General features: G+C 29.2%; 1 protein-coding gene and 1 long non-coding RNA gene across 9 annotated transcripts; one reads left to right on the top strand and one right to left on the bottom strand.

Annotated features, from left to right (window-relative positions):
- Positions 1-498: 498 nt before the first annotated feature.
- On the bottom strand, positions 499-5,235 carry LOC100241809 (superoxide dismutase [Cu-Zn]). Of its 5 annotated transcripts, none has more exons than XM_002268440.5 (8): positions 5,057-5,235; positions 3,620-3,698; positions 3,422-3,523; positions 3,195-3,290; positions 2,933-2,964; positions 2,746-2,821; positions 1,206-1,259; positions 499-726 (listed from the first exon to the last, which is right to left on the bottom strand). In XM_002268440.5, the coding sequence occupies exons 1-8, from the start codon at positions 5,162-5,164 to the stop codon at positions 704-706; spliced, it is 570 nt and encodes a 189-aa protein (XP_002268476.2). In that variant the 5' UTR covers positions 5,165-5,235; the 3' UTR covers positions 499-703. The 5 variants fall into 5 exon arrangements, with proteins under 5 accessions (XP_002268476.2, XP_010659986.1, XP_002268436.1 ...); XM_010661684.3 differs by having other exon boundaries at positions 3,620-3,707; positions 5,057-5,147; XM_002268400.4 differs by having other exon boundaries at positions 3,620-3,707; positions 4,965-5,120.
- A 3,276-nt stretch (positions 5,236-8,511) lies between these two features.
- LOC109123800 (uncharacterized) lies at positions 8,512-11,550 on the top strand. Of its 4 annotated transcripts, XR_002031638.2 has the most exons (6): positions 8,512-8,969; positions 9,038-9,152; positions 9,413-9,502; positions 9,602-9,674; positions 10,592-11,119; positions 11,221-11,550. It is a non-coding gene; the product is annotated as an uncharacterized LOC109123800 (long non-coding RNA). The 4 variants fall into 4 exon arrangements; XR_002031640.2 differs by lacking the exon at positions 9,602-9,674 and having other exon boundaries at positions 8,513-8,969; XR_009467653.1 differs by having other exon boundaries at positions 9,073-9,152; positions 9,413-11,119.
- Positions 11,551-14,929: the final 3,379 nt, after the last annotated feature.

The following is a 14,929-nucleotide window of genomic DNA, read 5'->3' as shown; positions in this document are numbered from 1 at the left end:
GTTATCAATTTCACATTTCTATGAATATCAAAATTATACATACATATATATATATATATATATATATATATATATATATATATATATATAATAAATAAAAAAACAACGTTGAACAGAGGACCATCAAGCAATCTCAATGCTATCGCCATCCAAAATCACAAATTTTTAAACTCGGGAATAATATAGAACAACATATCCCTAGACACATTTAGATGATACCACTTAAGTCTAAATCTGTTGAGGTTGATTAGAAGGGCTAGTAACCAAGGTCCTACCACATGGCTATGGTTCGCTATCCCACTCCGAACACATTAGACCTTCATATTCATAGTTTTATTCCCTATTTGATACACACCATCCAAACTTTCATTCTTAATGTCAATGCATATTGAATCTTTGTCTATCTTAATTTATTTTATCCATTCCTTACCAGATCCAAACTAATCCATTCCTTACCAGATCCAAACTAAGAGAACTACCAAAAACACTTGTGAGACATGCAAAACCAGAGGAAGTTTTAGATATAACTGGGAAATAACACAAAAGATTTAAGATCATAACATCATACATCACACCATAAAGGACAACCTTCTTCCCTTTATTCTTTCAAGTTTTTGAGTCTAGTCTAGGGATCTCTCATGCATGACAAAACAAATGTCTTCAACTACATGTGTTTACCATGAGTGTCGGTAGAGCTAGTTTTTTAGCCTTGCAATCCGATAACTCCTACAAAGAGGTAAACGAACACACAACTTTAGGGACAAATGAATAAGATAAAAACCTAAGATATGTAGAAGTCTAATAGAGAACCCATATGCATCTTTTGATGATCCCAAATAACATTGTAGACAAAATTTATCTTACAAGTGCATTTAAAGAACAAATAATAGTGCAATCATTCCGTTTTATCCACATAATAATTTGGAAAAGAAATTCTCAGTCTGCTATGGTGGGGAGGAAAAAAAGAGAATAAAAAAAACTAAATATTGGAAAGCACTCACTCATACTTGAAATGATTATAGTATCTCAAAATTTTTAAATGCAAACAAAAATTGCATAAGAAACAAAGTGATTTATCTTATTTCATTTCAAATTACATGAAAAAAAAAAAAAAACCAAATGCATGATTTGATTTTCATGTACCAACCAAAGCCCCCCCTCTCACTACAAAGGAAAGGAAAAGAAAAGAAAAGAAATATGCTTACCACAGGCTACTCTGCCACCAGCATTTCCCGTGCTTTTGCTGAGCTCATGTCCCCCTGAAAAAATATAGAAAAGAAACTGTTATTGCATGCTCAGAAAGCAAAGATATGCTCAAAGGTAAAATAAGAATAAAAATAAGAAAAATAGGAACACATACGTCCATATTCTAACAACGTCAAGCCATTCCCACTTGGGCCATATTCGGAGTTTTTTTTTTCCAAACAATAAAAACAGACTAAACCAGCCAAGTATTCTCTTCTAACCAAATGGTACTGGTGATTGGCAAGCATATATCAAGGAACCAATCAACCTCGATACCAGGGCCCAAAAAACTTAATAATGCTCCAGCAGCTAGCATATGTGGCTTCTGGAGATCATAGCAGAAGCCCAAAAGGGAGTCAGAATAACTTTAAACCATAACTCTTAGAACCCCTCTTTTGCAATCACTCACATCACATAAAATTTGTGATGTCAACAAAACCTACTTCTATTTTGTGAAGAAGCTTTCAGTTCTAATAAAAGTAAGGCCCATTTTACCCCTAATCCAAACATGAACTTTGTTAACAATGTTAAGCGAGGATGAGATGGATATTTAAGTTCTCACACAGATGTCAAGCCAAGTATTCTCTTCTAACCAAATGGTACTGGTGATTGGCAAGCATATATCAAGGAACAAATCAACCTCGATACCAGGGCCCGAAAAACTTAATAATGCTCCAGCAGCTAGCATATGTGGCTTCTGGAGATCATAGCAGAAGCCCAAAAGGGAGTCAGAATAACTTTAAACCATAACTCTTAGAACCCCTCTTTTGCAATCACTCACATCACATAAAATTTGTGATGTCAACAAAACCTACTTCTATTTTGTGAAGAAGCTTTCAGTTCTAATAAAAGTAAGGCCCATTTTACCCCTAATCCAAACATGAACTTCGTTAACAATGTTAAGCGAGGATGAGATGGATATTTAAGTTCTCACACAGATGTCAACCATGCAATGGATAAACTGAATTTTTCAGCTTGATTTTTAAGGCAGGCTGGGTGTCGGATGACTTGGATCTCAGCGATATTTCAAAAATCTCCCTGTGGGTTTCTAATATTTAACTTAGAATCCCCCGATTTAGTGTAGTATATTAGTACTTCCTTGTAAAAATGAGGTAACTTCAAATGCCTCCTTATTGACTCAACAAAGGCATAATTGTAAAACACAACTGATTCTATTTTCAAAGCATTTCTTTTCTCTAAAATTCATCTTGCACAGCTTGTATCAGATTAATAAAAATAGTCATCCTGCATAGCACCCATGATAAGAATAAAAATAATTACTGTGCACAAAATGATGGAATAAGTATACATACGTTTGTCCAAACTCTGTAAGATGGAACTTAATAATGTTCCAGCAAAATATAAATTAACATTTGTCATAAGCTAGGACTGGACTGTTCATTCTTATCCATTAGTAATCCACAGGGCATAGAATAACAGTAGCACAAAATCGAAACACCTGAAAAAAAAAGCTTTATAGATAGAAGTTTTACAGCTTACCCTTTCCAAGATCATCAGGATCAGCATGGACAACAACAGCCCTTCCAACAATGGAGTTTGATCCAGTGAGAGGAATCTTTAAACAGAGACAAATACATTTTTTAGATAACAAGAACCAAATTTCAACCTAGCTGGTAAAAAGAATAAAAAGAAAAAGAAGACAAAGTGGTAAAAAAAAAAAACCTACCTGCTTGTCAACAATTTTGAAATTAACAGTACCTGAAAAGCACACAATCAAATGAAAACACCTTAATGACTAAGAAAGTTTAAATAACATAACTGAACTAGATATACAATCCAGATATTCCATTCATATCTCATAGCTTGATATCTATACAAGGATCTAAGAAAAATGATTGCCTAAAAAGTAGCAATGCCGGGCAAACAATAATAATGCTTCTAATGGTATTCTAGTAATAGTTAATTACAATGAAGTACATAGTACATACCATCCTCACCAACAATGACATTTCCTAAATCACCAGCATGACGATTCTCGTCTTCAGGAGCACCATGCTCTTTTCCAGCAGGATTGAAATGAGGTCCTGTAAATAATAAATAAATAAGTAATCTAAATACTTAAGCTAAAAAGAAACATGCAGGAAATCTAAAGAGTGTAAGTCTAACCCAATGGCAAAGGATGTAAAAAATAAAGTAACCAATAATCAGACAATACCAGTTGACATGCAACCATTTGTTGTGTCCCCAAGGGCATGCACATGGAAGCCATGAAGTCCAGGCTTAAGGCCAGAAAGACTCCCAGTCACTGTAGTCGAACCTAAAGAATTGAGAAAAAAACAATGAATTTATAGGCAAATATAGCAATCTAAATTTCATTACTTATCCAGAGAAACTTGGTAGATTTCTTGATTACCATCTCCTTCTTCAGCAAAGTAGATAGTTCCACAAGCACCCTCATTACTGTTAAGAACAGCAACAGCCTTCACCATTTTCTATGTGATCTAAGAGACAAAATAGTAAGAAATACAAACTTAAAAGCGCCCTATTGTATGAGAAACCACAATATTTTTAAAATTATAGCAACTGATAAAGAGGTTTCATTTACATATAAAATGTTTGGATTGAAATCAATAATCAATCCAATGATAAAAGCAAAAGAAAATAAATGGAAAGCAAAACACTTACCAAAATTTTTGGAATAAATAATGATTTGCTACCACCAAGGGAAAGGTATAGTCCATACACAAATTAAAATATAATCCTCCTACTCTACCCATTAGAGATGGGATACAAATTAGTGCATTACTACATAATTTTAACTCCAATTTGGCACAATGCATTCAGAAAAAAAAAAAAAAAACCACTGCTTCTACAGAATCTCCCAGAAAATCCCAAATTAAAATAAGCAAGCGACAAGTACTTTAATTTTTTTTTACTCTTCTCAGAGGCCCAAAAATCTCCATAAATGAAGACACGGTCATGTTCCTAAAATATGATATGCAATCCACATTCACAATGATACCTCAGCTTTTTTAGAACCATGATATAAAAGACAACAGACGTGTTCTATACCTTGGACAGACAACAATATTCTTTTTCTTCGTTTTCTTTCATTTCTTTGTCTTCGGTCTTCTCCTTTTTTTTTCCCCCTTTTTGTAGAAAAAGGGTTCAGTGCATTTTACCAAGAAAGAGAAGCTCACACAAAATTTCAACAAAAGAAGCGAAATTATAAAAAATTAAACTAAATTATAAAAAATAAAAACACCCTTTAGCCACGCTATAACATGTAATACACAAAGCAATTCAATATTAGAAGGAAGTAATGACATATATGTATAACTTCCACCACTAAAAGGCATAGGAACAAATAAGATTACCCATCAAATTCACCAAAACGCAGAAATAATTTTGAAAAAAAAAAACCTCCCTTAAGAGGGAAAAAAAAAAGAAAAAAAATTCAAAGTTTTCCAACAGAACTGAAGAGATCTGCTAAAAACTCATTTATTCACAAATTCATACAACAAAAATGAAACACAATCTAGCAACAGAATCCGAATATCTATGGTCAACTATACTAAAAATCACAATATATACATATAAGAAATGAACACAACACAAAAATCTAAATGCATCGTGTATAAAAAATAAAAAATAAAAATAAATAAACAGATCCTCGACAAAACACCAGATCAACACAAAATCAAACCCAAAACTCACAGAACAGCTACAAAAAATTGAAACCTAGCAAAAAAAATTACATGAATCGGATCGAAGAAGCAAGACCCTAATGATGGAGAAAAATCAAGAAGGCAAACCCTAGAAACGGAAGAAGAGAGAAGACGAAGCTCACCTCAGAACACCCCTTTTTAGAGAGAGAAAGTAGAGAGTGGTAGACAGGATAGTGAGTGAAGACTGAGCAATTTATAGAAGTGAAGAGTAAGGGTAAGAATCGGCTCATTTTAGTCTCTATTCTCACCTACCACTATCTTGCGCTTAATTTTCCTATTTTCTGTTTGGATAAATGACCTTTTCTCGAATCTCACCTATCATGTACCACTATCTTGTGCTTAATTTTCCTATTTTCTATTTAGATAAAAGATCTGATTTTTTTTTTGAAAATAAAAATAAAAATAATTAATTTTTAATAGAAATAATATATTAACACGGTGGATATAATTTTTTTTTCATAAAATTAAAAATACATGTAGAAGGCTTGCTATTTTTAAAGATAAAACATATAAAAGAAAAAAAATTAAAATATTTTTTAAATAGATAAATAGACAAGCAATGAATTGAATTTAATAATTTCTGGCCAAAGGGAGGCAAAAAGGAAACTTGGAATATCCTTGATTTATTGTTTTATCCTTTTATTGGTTATAATTTTTTTTCTTAAAATTTGGGCTAAAAAATATTTGATCAAGATGGAAAAGATAAAAGAAAAATAAGAAATTAATTTAATTAATTAATTATATAGGGAATTTAGTATTTTGTTTTTAAATTATGTTAATTTTCTTAAAGCATAAATGGAATAATTTCAAAAATAGAAACTAAGGAAAGGCAAAACAAGGTATTGTTTGGTGGATAATGGATAAAATCATTTATATATTTTTTTTTGTAAGAATCTACAAAATAAATACTTTTATAAAAATGGGAAAAGGAAAATAATTCATTAATTTAATTAATAAAAATCATAGAGTTTATGATTTTATTTTGGGTTATTTAATTAAAAAGGTTATTGAAAATCCAGTTTTAGAAATCCAATTCTTTATTGTTTGTTGGCCTCATTTTGATAAAAATATCCTTAATTTATATAAATAACTTTTTCTTTTAAAACATACATGTAAATACTTGAAATAATAAAGGGCATTTATATCAAAATAGGTTACTCTTCAAACAATATGAGAGGGGTTAAATTTATAAATATGAGATAATTTCATCTTTTTACTCAATTAAATCTTTTATTTTGATAAATTTGTCAATTGCATTCAATGATAAAAATATTGGTAATCACATATGTACTTCGATTCTATAGATATGTCGGATATATCATAATTGAGATAAATTGGTGGATATTAAGTAAAAATAGACATTTTAAAATTATTTAAAAAAATTGATATATATATATATATATATATATATATATATTAAACCTAGATTATAGTTGATTAAGACTTTGAATCACATACGAAATACAATGAATGATAAAATTCAATCATTTGATAATAATTTTTAAGTAAGATTTATATATATATATATATATATATATATTTATATTTATAAAAATAAATAAATAAATAAAAACTACGACGGGTGGGGCTTTGGCCTCCAGGGAGGCGGCGACGGTTAGGGTTTGGAGTAGAGATCAAAGTCGGTGACCACCAAAGGCCGTGGTTGGACTAAATTTTTTGCTTATAATAATTATAAAAATCAATTTTTTTTTTTTGTTTATAATAGTTACTAAATTACTTTTCCTTTATAATAATTAGAAAATTCTTCATGACATAAATTTTTTTGCTTATAATAATTACATTGAACACAATAAAAAATATATTTTTTAAAAAACCATTCTAATTAAATATTGTTTATTTTAAAATTTTAATAATTAAATTTTTATTTATAAAAATTGAGTTATGAATTTCACATTAAAATATTGAATATAATAAAATCATTTTACATAATATACTTTTGGTGAAAAAATCATTTTATAATTTATTATTTAAAGAAATTATTTTGTTTTAAAATATAAAAAGAAATAAAAAAACAATTGAGTGTGAAAAAATAAAAGAAATGAAAAGAAAAAAAAAACAAAGTTTATGAGGGGTGGGGAGTTGGGTGGGTAGAGATGAAAATGAAGATAAAAAAAAAAAAAAATAAGGCTAAAATGAGGGGTGAGGGTTGGGAAAAAAAAAAAGAAAAAAAATGTGCAATTAGAAAATGAGGTTGGAGATGAGAGAAAGGGGGAAGGAATAAGGGAAGGTAGTTTAGGAATGTAAAATGTTGTATTAGTAAAAATGGTATTGCTTGGGATAAATATATATAATTCTTTTAACATTTATATTTTTTATATTTAATAAATATATAGATTATATAAAAAGATCTATTACAAAAATTATATTTTATATTTTTGGTAATAAATTAAATCAAATTTAAAAATAAAATAATTAGAATTAATTTATTTAATAATAAAAAAATCGGTGAAATATGATATAATATCCAAAAATATCAGTAAAATATTGATTGAAAGGCAAAAAAAAAAAAAAAAAAAAATCAGTTGATAAATATATCTTCCTAAATTTTAGGATACATGAATATTGAATATATCAAGGATATAATACATCGGATATTTTAAACCTTGATTGAGAAATAATTTCACAAAGTGAGGATGAAATAGAAGTTAAAAAAGAAAAAAAAAAGAAAATGAGATCCTAATTGGCATAAATACTAATATAAATTATTAGTATTTTGTTTTCTACAAGTTTTAATATTTATTATTTGGTTAAGAGTATGAGAAAGTACACATGAAGACCGGTGAAAAAAAAGAAAATAAGATATTAGTTTAATTAGGAAAATTATAAATTTTATTATTTTTATTTTAATCAAATAAATCAACTTCATTTACTTAATGAGTTCTTTTAATCCCAAAAAAATTGCATATATTTTATTTATATTTAAAAATAATTTGAAATATATATACATTTTAATAAGTCATCTCATTATTATTTAAAATACCTCTTTTACCAAGTCATCAACATTAGTTGACAATTATTATTGTTAATTTATTATTATTTGAGTATTTTTCTTTATGAAGAAATACCTTATAATAAAAGTGAGGTAGTTTGAATAGCGTAAATATTAGGAGTAGTGAAAAAATATCTCAAATAATAATAATAATAAAATAAAAAAAAATATTTATGTGAAGAAGTTTAATTATCAATTGATGTTGATGACATAATAAATAAAAAATATATTTTAAGGTATAATTAAATTATTAATTAAAAATTACATGTATTTTTAATTATTTTTAAATAGATGAAGATAATACTAATTTAAAATTTTTGAAGTTTTTTTTTTATATTAATGAATTAAAACTTTTTTTTTTTAATTTCTTTTTACTTGCATTAATATTAACAAAAAGAACCGAAAAATATGGAGGAAATTGGAGGAAGAGGAAGGAAACAAAAAATAGAGAGGAAATGAGGATTTTTTATTAAAATATAATATTTTTTTAAAAATGCACATTGAAAATATTGATAGAAATACGGCACATTTTGCCAGATGGGTGCCACATAAGCACCATTAGGATTTAGAAAATCCCTATTCCCCATTTATGAAAACCCCCTCTTCTTCATTTTTTTCATTTTCTGAAAACCCTATTCCCTTTTCTTCACCCTAATCTTCTTCACTCGATTCACCTAATTTCTATGATTGTGGGCTGCTGAGCAGGACTTGTCAAGTTATTGTCTCTTTTTCCTCATTCAGTCAGATTATCTGCTCATCTTACTCTTCATTCTATGGATCTTGTTACTGTAGACCATGGATTTTCTCTCCATTTTTGCTTTCTGTCACCTTCTTTTTCTAATAACTTCATCTGTTAAGTGTTTCCTTTCTCCCCTTTTCTGAAAACCCTAATCCTCTTTCTACGTTTTCAGATTCTAACTTCATTTCACTCCATTTCGTGCAAGAGTTAGTTGGAGCATCACAAGACTTTTGCTTTTGGCCTTCATAAACCACAAGAGTTTTCACCATTTTCGACCGTCGGCAAGGTAAGCTTGAAAATTATCTTTTTGAATTTTTCCTCGTCTTTTTCTAATTAGGTCTGTGTTTATTTTAGAAAATTTTCAAATTTGGGGTTTCTTGTTATGCAAGTGGAGGGTCCTGAATATGTGCAAATGAGGGTGGGATGACACAAACTATCTCATCCATTGTTTGGTAAAGACTCGGTGAAGGTTAGTTTTTTGTTTCCAAAATGTTGTTTTCCAACTTTATTTCATTTTCCATTGTTTGATTTCAAATTAAGGTAAAGCATGCAATAAAACCGTTCTCATTAAAAAATAAATAACTGGATGTTCATGGAGTAATTTGTAAATCTGATTAATGGATGTTCTAAATTCTTGATATTTTAGGTTTCAGTAAGCTTCTGTTTGTTTTCAATTTCATTAATGCTATTTGTTTCTTTTCTTCTTTTTTTTTTTTTTTTTTTGTGTAGAAAGTGCAAATTGAGTTGTTAGTGGTATATGCAAACCAGTTGCTTGAAAAGGAGTAAACTGGCTGCCATGCCTCGCTCAGAGATGACAAGGTATTTTGCAGAATCCCGCCAGTTGATTTCTTAAAAAATTTGTGCTCTGACAATTTTCAAACAAATCATATATAAATTTTCCATTTATTTTTGTATTAGGTGGATGATCTTTCCAGAATATATAGACTCTACCATAAAATACCTCAAACCTGTTTTTAGTATATTTATATAGGTGAGTTGGTTTATTCTTCAAAAAGTGCATCTGCTATATGATCATTTTCACTTGCTGAAACTTTTGAGAATTTCCATGGTGCGTGTGTTACTAATGAGGGTCTTCCCTTAGTCAATCAGGCTATAGATGCTGCAAACAACCAGGTTCAGTATCTTGATCCATCTTTCTTCAACCCAGTAAATTTTGCATGCACTTATCTCAAAATATTGTTGTAATTTTTTTAATTTGAATTTTATAAGCACAGATTATTCTTGTGTGGATGTCGGTGAATACATTTTGCTTTTGACATTTGGTGTTAAGGTGAAGATCATACATAAATGTTCAAGGATTTTAATTTTATTCTTTATGTGATGTAAGGAAAAATTTCAACTAATTTAAATCAAATCGAGGAGGATTAGGTTGAAATTGATAACATAAAATTTAATTTTATTCCCAGGTCAATTAATTCTGCTCAACTCTGTATGGCTACTTCTTCAATTCGTACCTCTTATTCTTTCTTTTACTCTAACCATGTTTAGCATCTATTGATTTGAATACCGATTCTTTAATTATTATGTGTTGGGAGGTTTTTTCGCTTCTGGACAATTCTTCTGAAAAATGCCTTGGGCACAATGTACTGAATTATGAGTTTCATCCCTTGGAAGTTTGTTGTCCATTTTTTATTACTCAGCGCTCATTGATGTTTTGGCTTATGTGTGGCTCGTGCATGTCACCAATGCTAGTTAGGTTTTCAGTCTGGCTAATTAGCACTGATTTTTTGGGCACATCAAAGATTTGCCTACAAACATAAGTTGCGTCATTTTCTATTGCTTTCATTTCTCATTGTTGTGATGAATTAGGAAAATGTAATGTAGGAGCATGTGTCGTAAAGCTGTTGGGTTTCAAAATATGACTTGTTTTTAGCTTGTTTATATAAGATAGGTGAGCTGTTCCTCAAGTCTACCCTACTCCATTCTAAACCAGTGCTGGTTCCAAACAGCCATCGTCGATTTGGTTGGTCAGGTTCGGGTTCTGTCAACAACATTTGAAACTTCTGAAAATGAGGTTTGGAAGGTGGAATTTTCTGGTTTATTGATTTGTCATGAATTTGGGATTTCTATAGATGCTAAGTAGGAGAAGTTAACAATGGCCATACTTGGGGGATTCATGTAAATGATTTGACTTGTTTAAACATGAGAAATTCTGCCTTTCCAAGAATCAATTACAGCTTGTTACATAAAATTTTCAAGTCTACCAAATAGTTCATTTCCCAGATAATTGGTTTAAAACTATTTGGATTTGTTGCAAAGCTTCAAAAGGTACATGACCTTCAAAAAGGATTACAATGAACAACTCCTGTATCTCCCAACAGGGCTCGCCTGCTGCTGCACCTTGAAGAAATCGTATATAGGTCAAGTTCAGGAATTACCCATATTGATGTGAAAGCGCAGGAGTTGCAAAGCAAGGTAATGAAATTAGAACCCTTCTTCATTATCATCATCATATAATTCAACTGAATGGTAGTACGACCATCTTTAACTTTTGGAACTGGTTTCATTTTTAGCAGGCATAGGATTATGAAATCTATAATCTTAAACCATTCTTTTCAAGCACTCAGTTCTCTGAAGCCCGCTTTAAGTTGGATGCGGAGTGGGGTGTGATGAGCATCCCCTTGCAAGATGATGACAAAATGTAACTAAATTAATATTCAGACAGTAGAGTTTGCAAAAGCAAGCAAAGTTAATGGTCCCAAATTGTTCTGGTTATTCAGATGAAGCAGAGTGGAATTCTACATCAACCTAAATCTCATTGGTTCTTTAACGTATTGAAATTAAACATGATTTCTATTTAACAAACAAATTACAGTGATTTGAATGAGGATGGGATTAGTATTGAATGATGGGTATTGAAGTGAATTTTAGCAACCGAACATTTCTCATTTGGTTTTAATAAGTTTTGTGGATAAGGATAGAAAAATCTTTGGTAAATGCCGAGAATGCAGATTAAATTGGGGCAGCTATTTGTTACCCATTTCATCTGAAATGTGATGCAACTAAGCTTCCTGAGCAAGGCAATTATACCATAAAGGGGCCAGAGGGTGTGTTATACGGTTTGCCTCAAGATGAAGTCAAAATGATGGTTAGTTATGGTAGGGGAAAATTGGAGTTTAATATTCCATCTGAGATTGTTACACTAAACATTTTACTAGAATGTGATATTTTACTGGTAATAACATTTTCATGGATCCTATATAGTTTATTGGTAATAACTTGTGGAAAAATTTCAGGACAAGTTTTGTTATTGGCTGAAAATTCATAGATAGATAATATTAATGTGTTATGGTTGAGTGTGTATATTTATATAAAAAAAAAATTTTCCATTTGAGTGTGACGCTTACTGATTTGAATCAAAGATCTCAGTTATTTAGTAGAGGTATGCAAATAAAAACTCATATGTGAACTCATTGATTGAAAAGACGAATTCAAATTTTACATTGAACTCATCTTTTCAATAAACAAGTTCTGAATTTTACACTGAACTCATCTATTAAAAAGAGGAGTTCAAATTTTACATTGAACTCATCTTTTGAACAGATGAATTGAAAAGAAGAGTTCTTATTTTACATTGAACTCGTCTTTTCAGCATATGCTATCCACATGGAATCCCATTCAAATTGTCTTAGTTTTAGAAGTATTTTGGGGACAACAACGTTTTAATAAATATTTTAAAAAAATCTGTACTTTTGTAGAAACCGAAGGGAATGGAGGAAATCTTTTCAGAAATGAAAAATAGGAAGGAAATCTCGGTGGAAGGAAATCTTGAAAAAATCACCCATTTATTGGGAAAAAAAAAAAGTGCCTAACAATTTTATTGTTATGGGCGAAACAATTTTATTGTTATGGGCGAAGATTTATAGCCCATTTTGTCTTCGAGTGGAATTATCGTTTATTTTAATTTTTAATTTTTAATTTTTATTATTCTTTTATTTTTAAACTATTTTTAAAATTTATCATATTAATCCTATTTTTAAAATTTACTATAAATTCCCTTATATATATAATCAATTTACAATATTTAATAAATGGTTTTGAATAAAAATGAATTCAATGAGATAAATTATAAATATAACTTTTAATAGAAATTATCAACATAACCATTTTAGTGACACTCGGGAAAATAACATCAAAATAAAATAATTTACATAAAATTTTATTTAAAATAAATATTTAATTTTTTTGTCCATCTTGAAAATGAAATTTGAAAATGATTTAACTATTTATTTGAATGTAATGGCACAGGTTGTAAAGTACTTTTAATTTTTTTTAAATGAATAAATATTATTGTATTAAAGAAATTTAAGATAATTTTAATAAATTTTTTGATAAATATAGATTGATGAATGGATTATGCTACATGGCTCTTTGGATGGGCCAAGCCTTGCGATCTTACTGGACGATGAAGAATGTCCCACAATATTCCAGGATATCATATTTCATTTAAATTATTGTTTTAGTGAATTGAATACAACTAATTCAAGGTTTACAAAAATGGGAAAAACAATATCTTTACACTCTTAAAAATTATTATTATTATTATTAAATTTCTATAGCACAGCATTATTACTTTTGTATGAACTCTCGTTTACTTTTGTAAGTCTTGACTTCTAATTTCCTTTCTCATTGTTGGAGACCAGGACGTGGGATTTTAGAAAAAAAGTGTTTTCAAAAAAATATTTTTAAGCATACCATAATTAGGAGGACTTTGATAGAAAGTTATTTTTTTAAAACATAACTTCAATTGACTTTTAAAGTTTTTTTAAAAAAAAATATAAATTCAAAACTTGGACTGAAATAGTCTTTTTAAAGGATAACTTTTAATTGATGTAACCATCACAAATTTGAAAGAGTTATATTTTAAAAAATATTTTTAATATGTTTTTCAAAATGGTTAAGACATTGCAGCAACCAAGTGTTGATACTTGTCGGGCAGTTGGTTGGGACCGTTGGGTGGATGCTTGGTCACACCGGATGGTCAGAGAGGCGATGCCCCATATGTGGTGGATGTGGTAGATGTTCTCTTTTCATCTTATGATAGTTGCATTCAACCAAGTATGGCAAATCAATGAGGGGGTCAACTTCAACATGCTGGTGATGGGAGATCGCTTTACATTTACACCTTTTTTATTTAATTTATTTTTATTTTTTAAAATAAAAACAGTTTTTTGATAATTTATTTTTAAAATAAGCTATTTTTATAGTAAATTTTAGGCATTTTAATTATTTTTTATATAATATTCTTAAAAATAATTTAAAATATAGAGAATATTTTAAAAACTTTTACATTGAATATAAATATATAATATTTTATGAAAAAAGGTTAAGAAAACTATTTTTTACATTGAATATAAATACATGAAAAATAAGTTATTACGTTCACTCTCTCAATAGTACATTTGCATCACATACAAATGTCACACCCACAAGTATGGATGATTCTTCTCATCATATGGTATACCAAATGGTTTGATGACTATAGTTACCTGGGTTATAGGTAATGTAGACATTTTTAAGAATGCATTTGACAATGATTCTGAAAAGTATTTATGATTTTTCTAATACTAAAAAATAAAAATTTAAGTGTTAAAAAAGACTATGTGAAACACATTAAGTTTATTTCATCCAAATTGAGGAGGGAGACCATTTTGCAATAAACAACTTACTTTCACACTTTTTTTTATCAAAACGATAAAATAATTTATGACTTTTTTTTGGAAATGGCTCAAATTTCTATTTTGATATCTATACAAAATATTTGATGAATTGGTATATCTTTCTAAAAATATATCTTTCTTACCAAATAAAAAGCACCCTTGGTTAAATATCTTCTTAAATATTGTAAGTTCTGAGATTTAAGTGAGATTGTAAACACTATATGCGATAATAGAAATGTAAGGAAAAGAATAAGATACTTATTCTTCCAACAATTACAAAGACTCCTTATGGTCAAACAGTTACCTCAAACACTTATTAAGCTACTAATAAGCAGTAAGAACACCGATTAATTTGTCTTTTTGGTTTTTTCCTTGGGTATGCTCACCTATTGTTGTTACCTAAGAAGGTATAAGCATTAAACTAGGCCATTGTTGACAGTAATTCAGTGCTCCAAAAGCATCATGAACCCAAACCAAGATATAATAATATATGGCAAAAACCGGAAGGGATATATCTTAATTTCAGTATAAATGAGTTCATTAACTGCAATACCTGTTGTATAGA

This window comes from Vitis vinifera, chromosome 14 (assembly GCF_030704535.1).
Source record: "Vitis vinifera cultivar Pinot Noir 40024 chromosome 14, ASM3070453v1".
NCBI classification, from domain to species: domain Eukaryota; kingdom Viridiplantae; phylum Streptophyta; class Magnoliopsida; order Vitales; family Vitaceae; genus Vitis; species Vitis vinifera.
The sequence above is the reverse complement of the archived record's forward strand: the minus strand, read 5'-3'. Positions and strand labels throughout refer to the sequence as shown.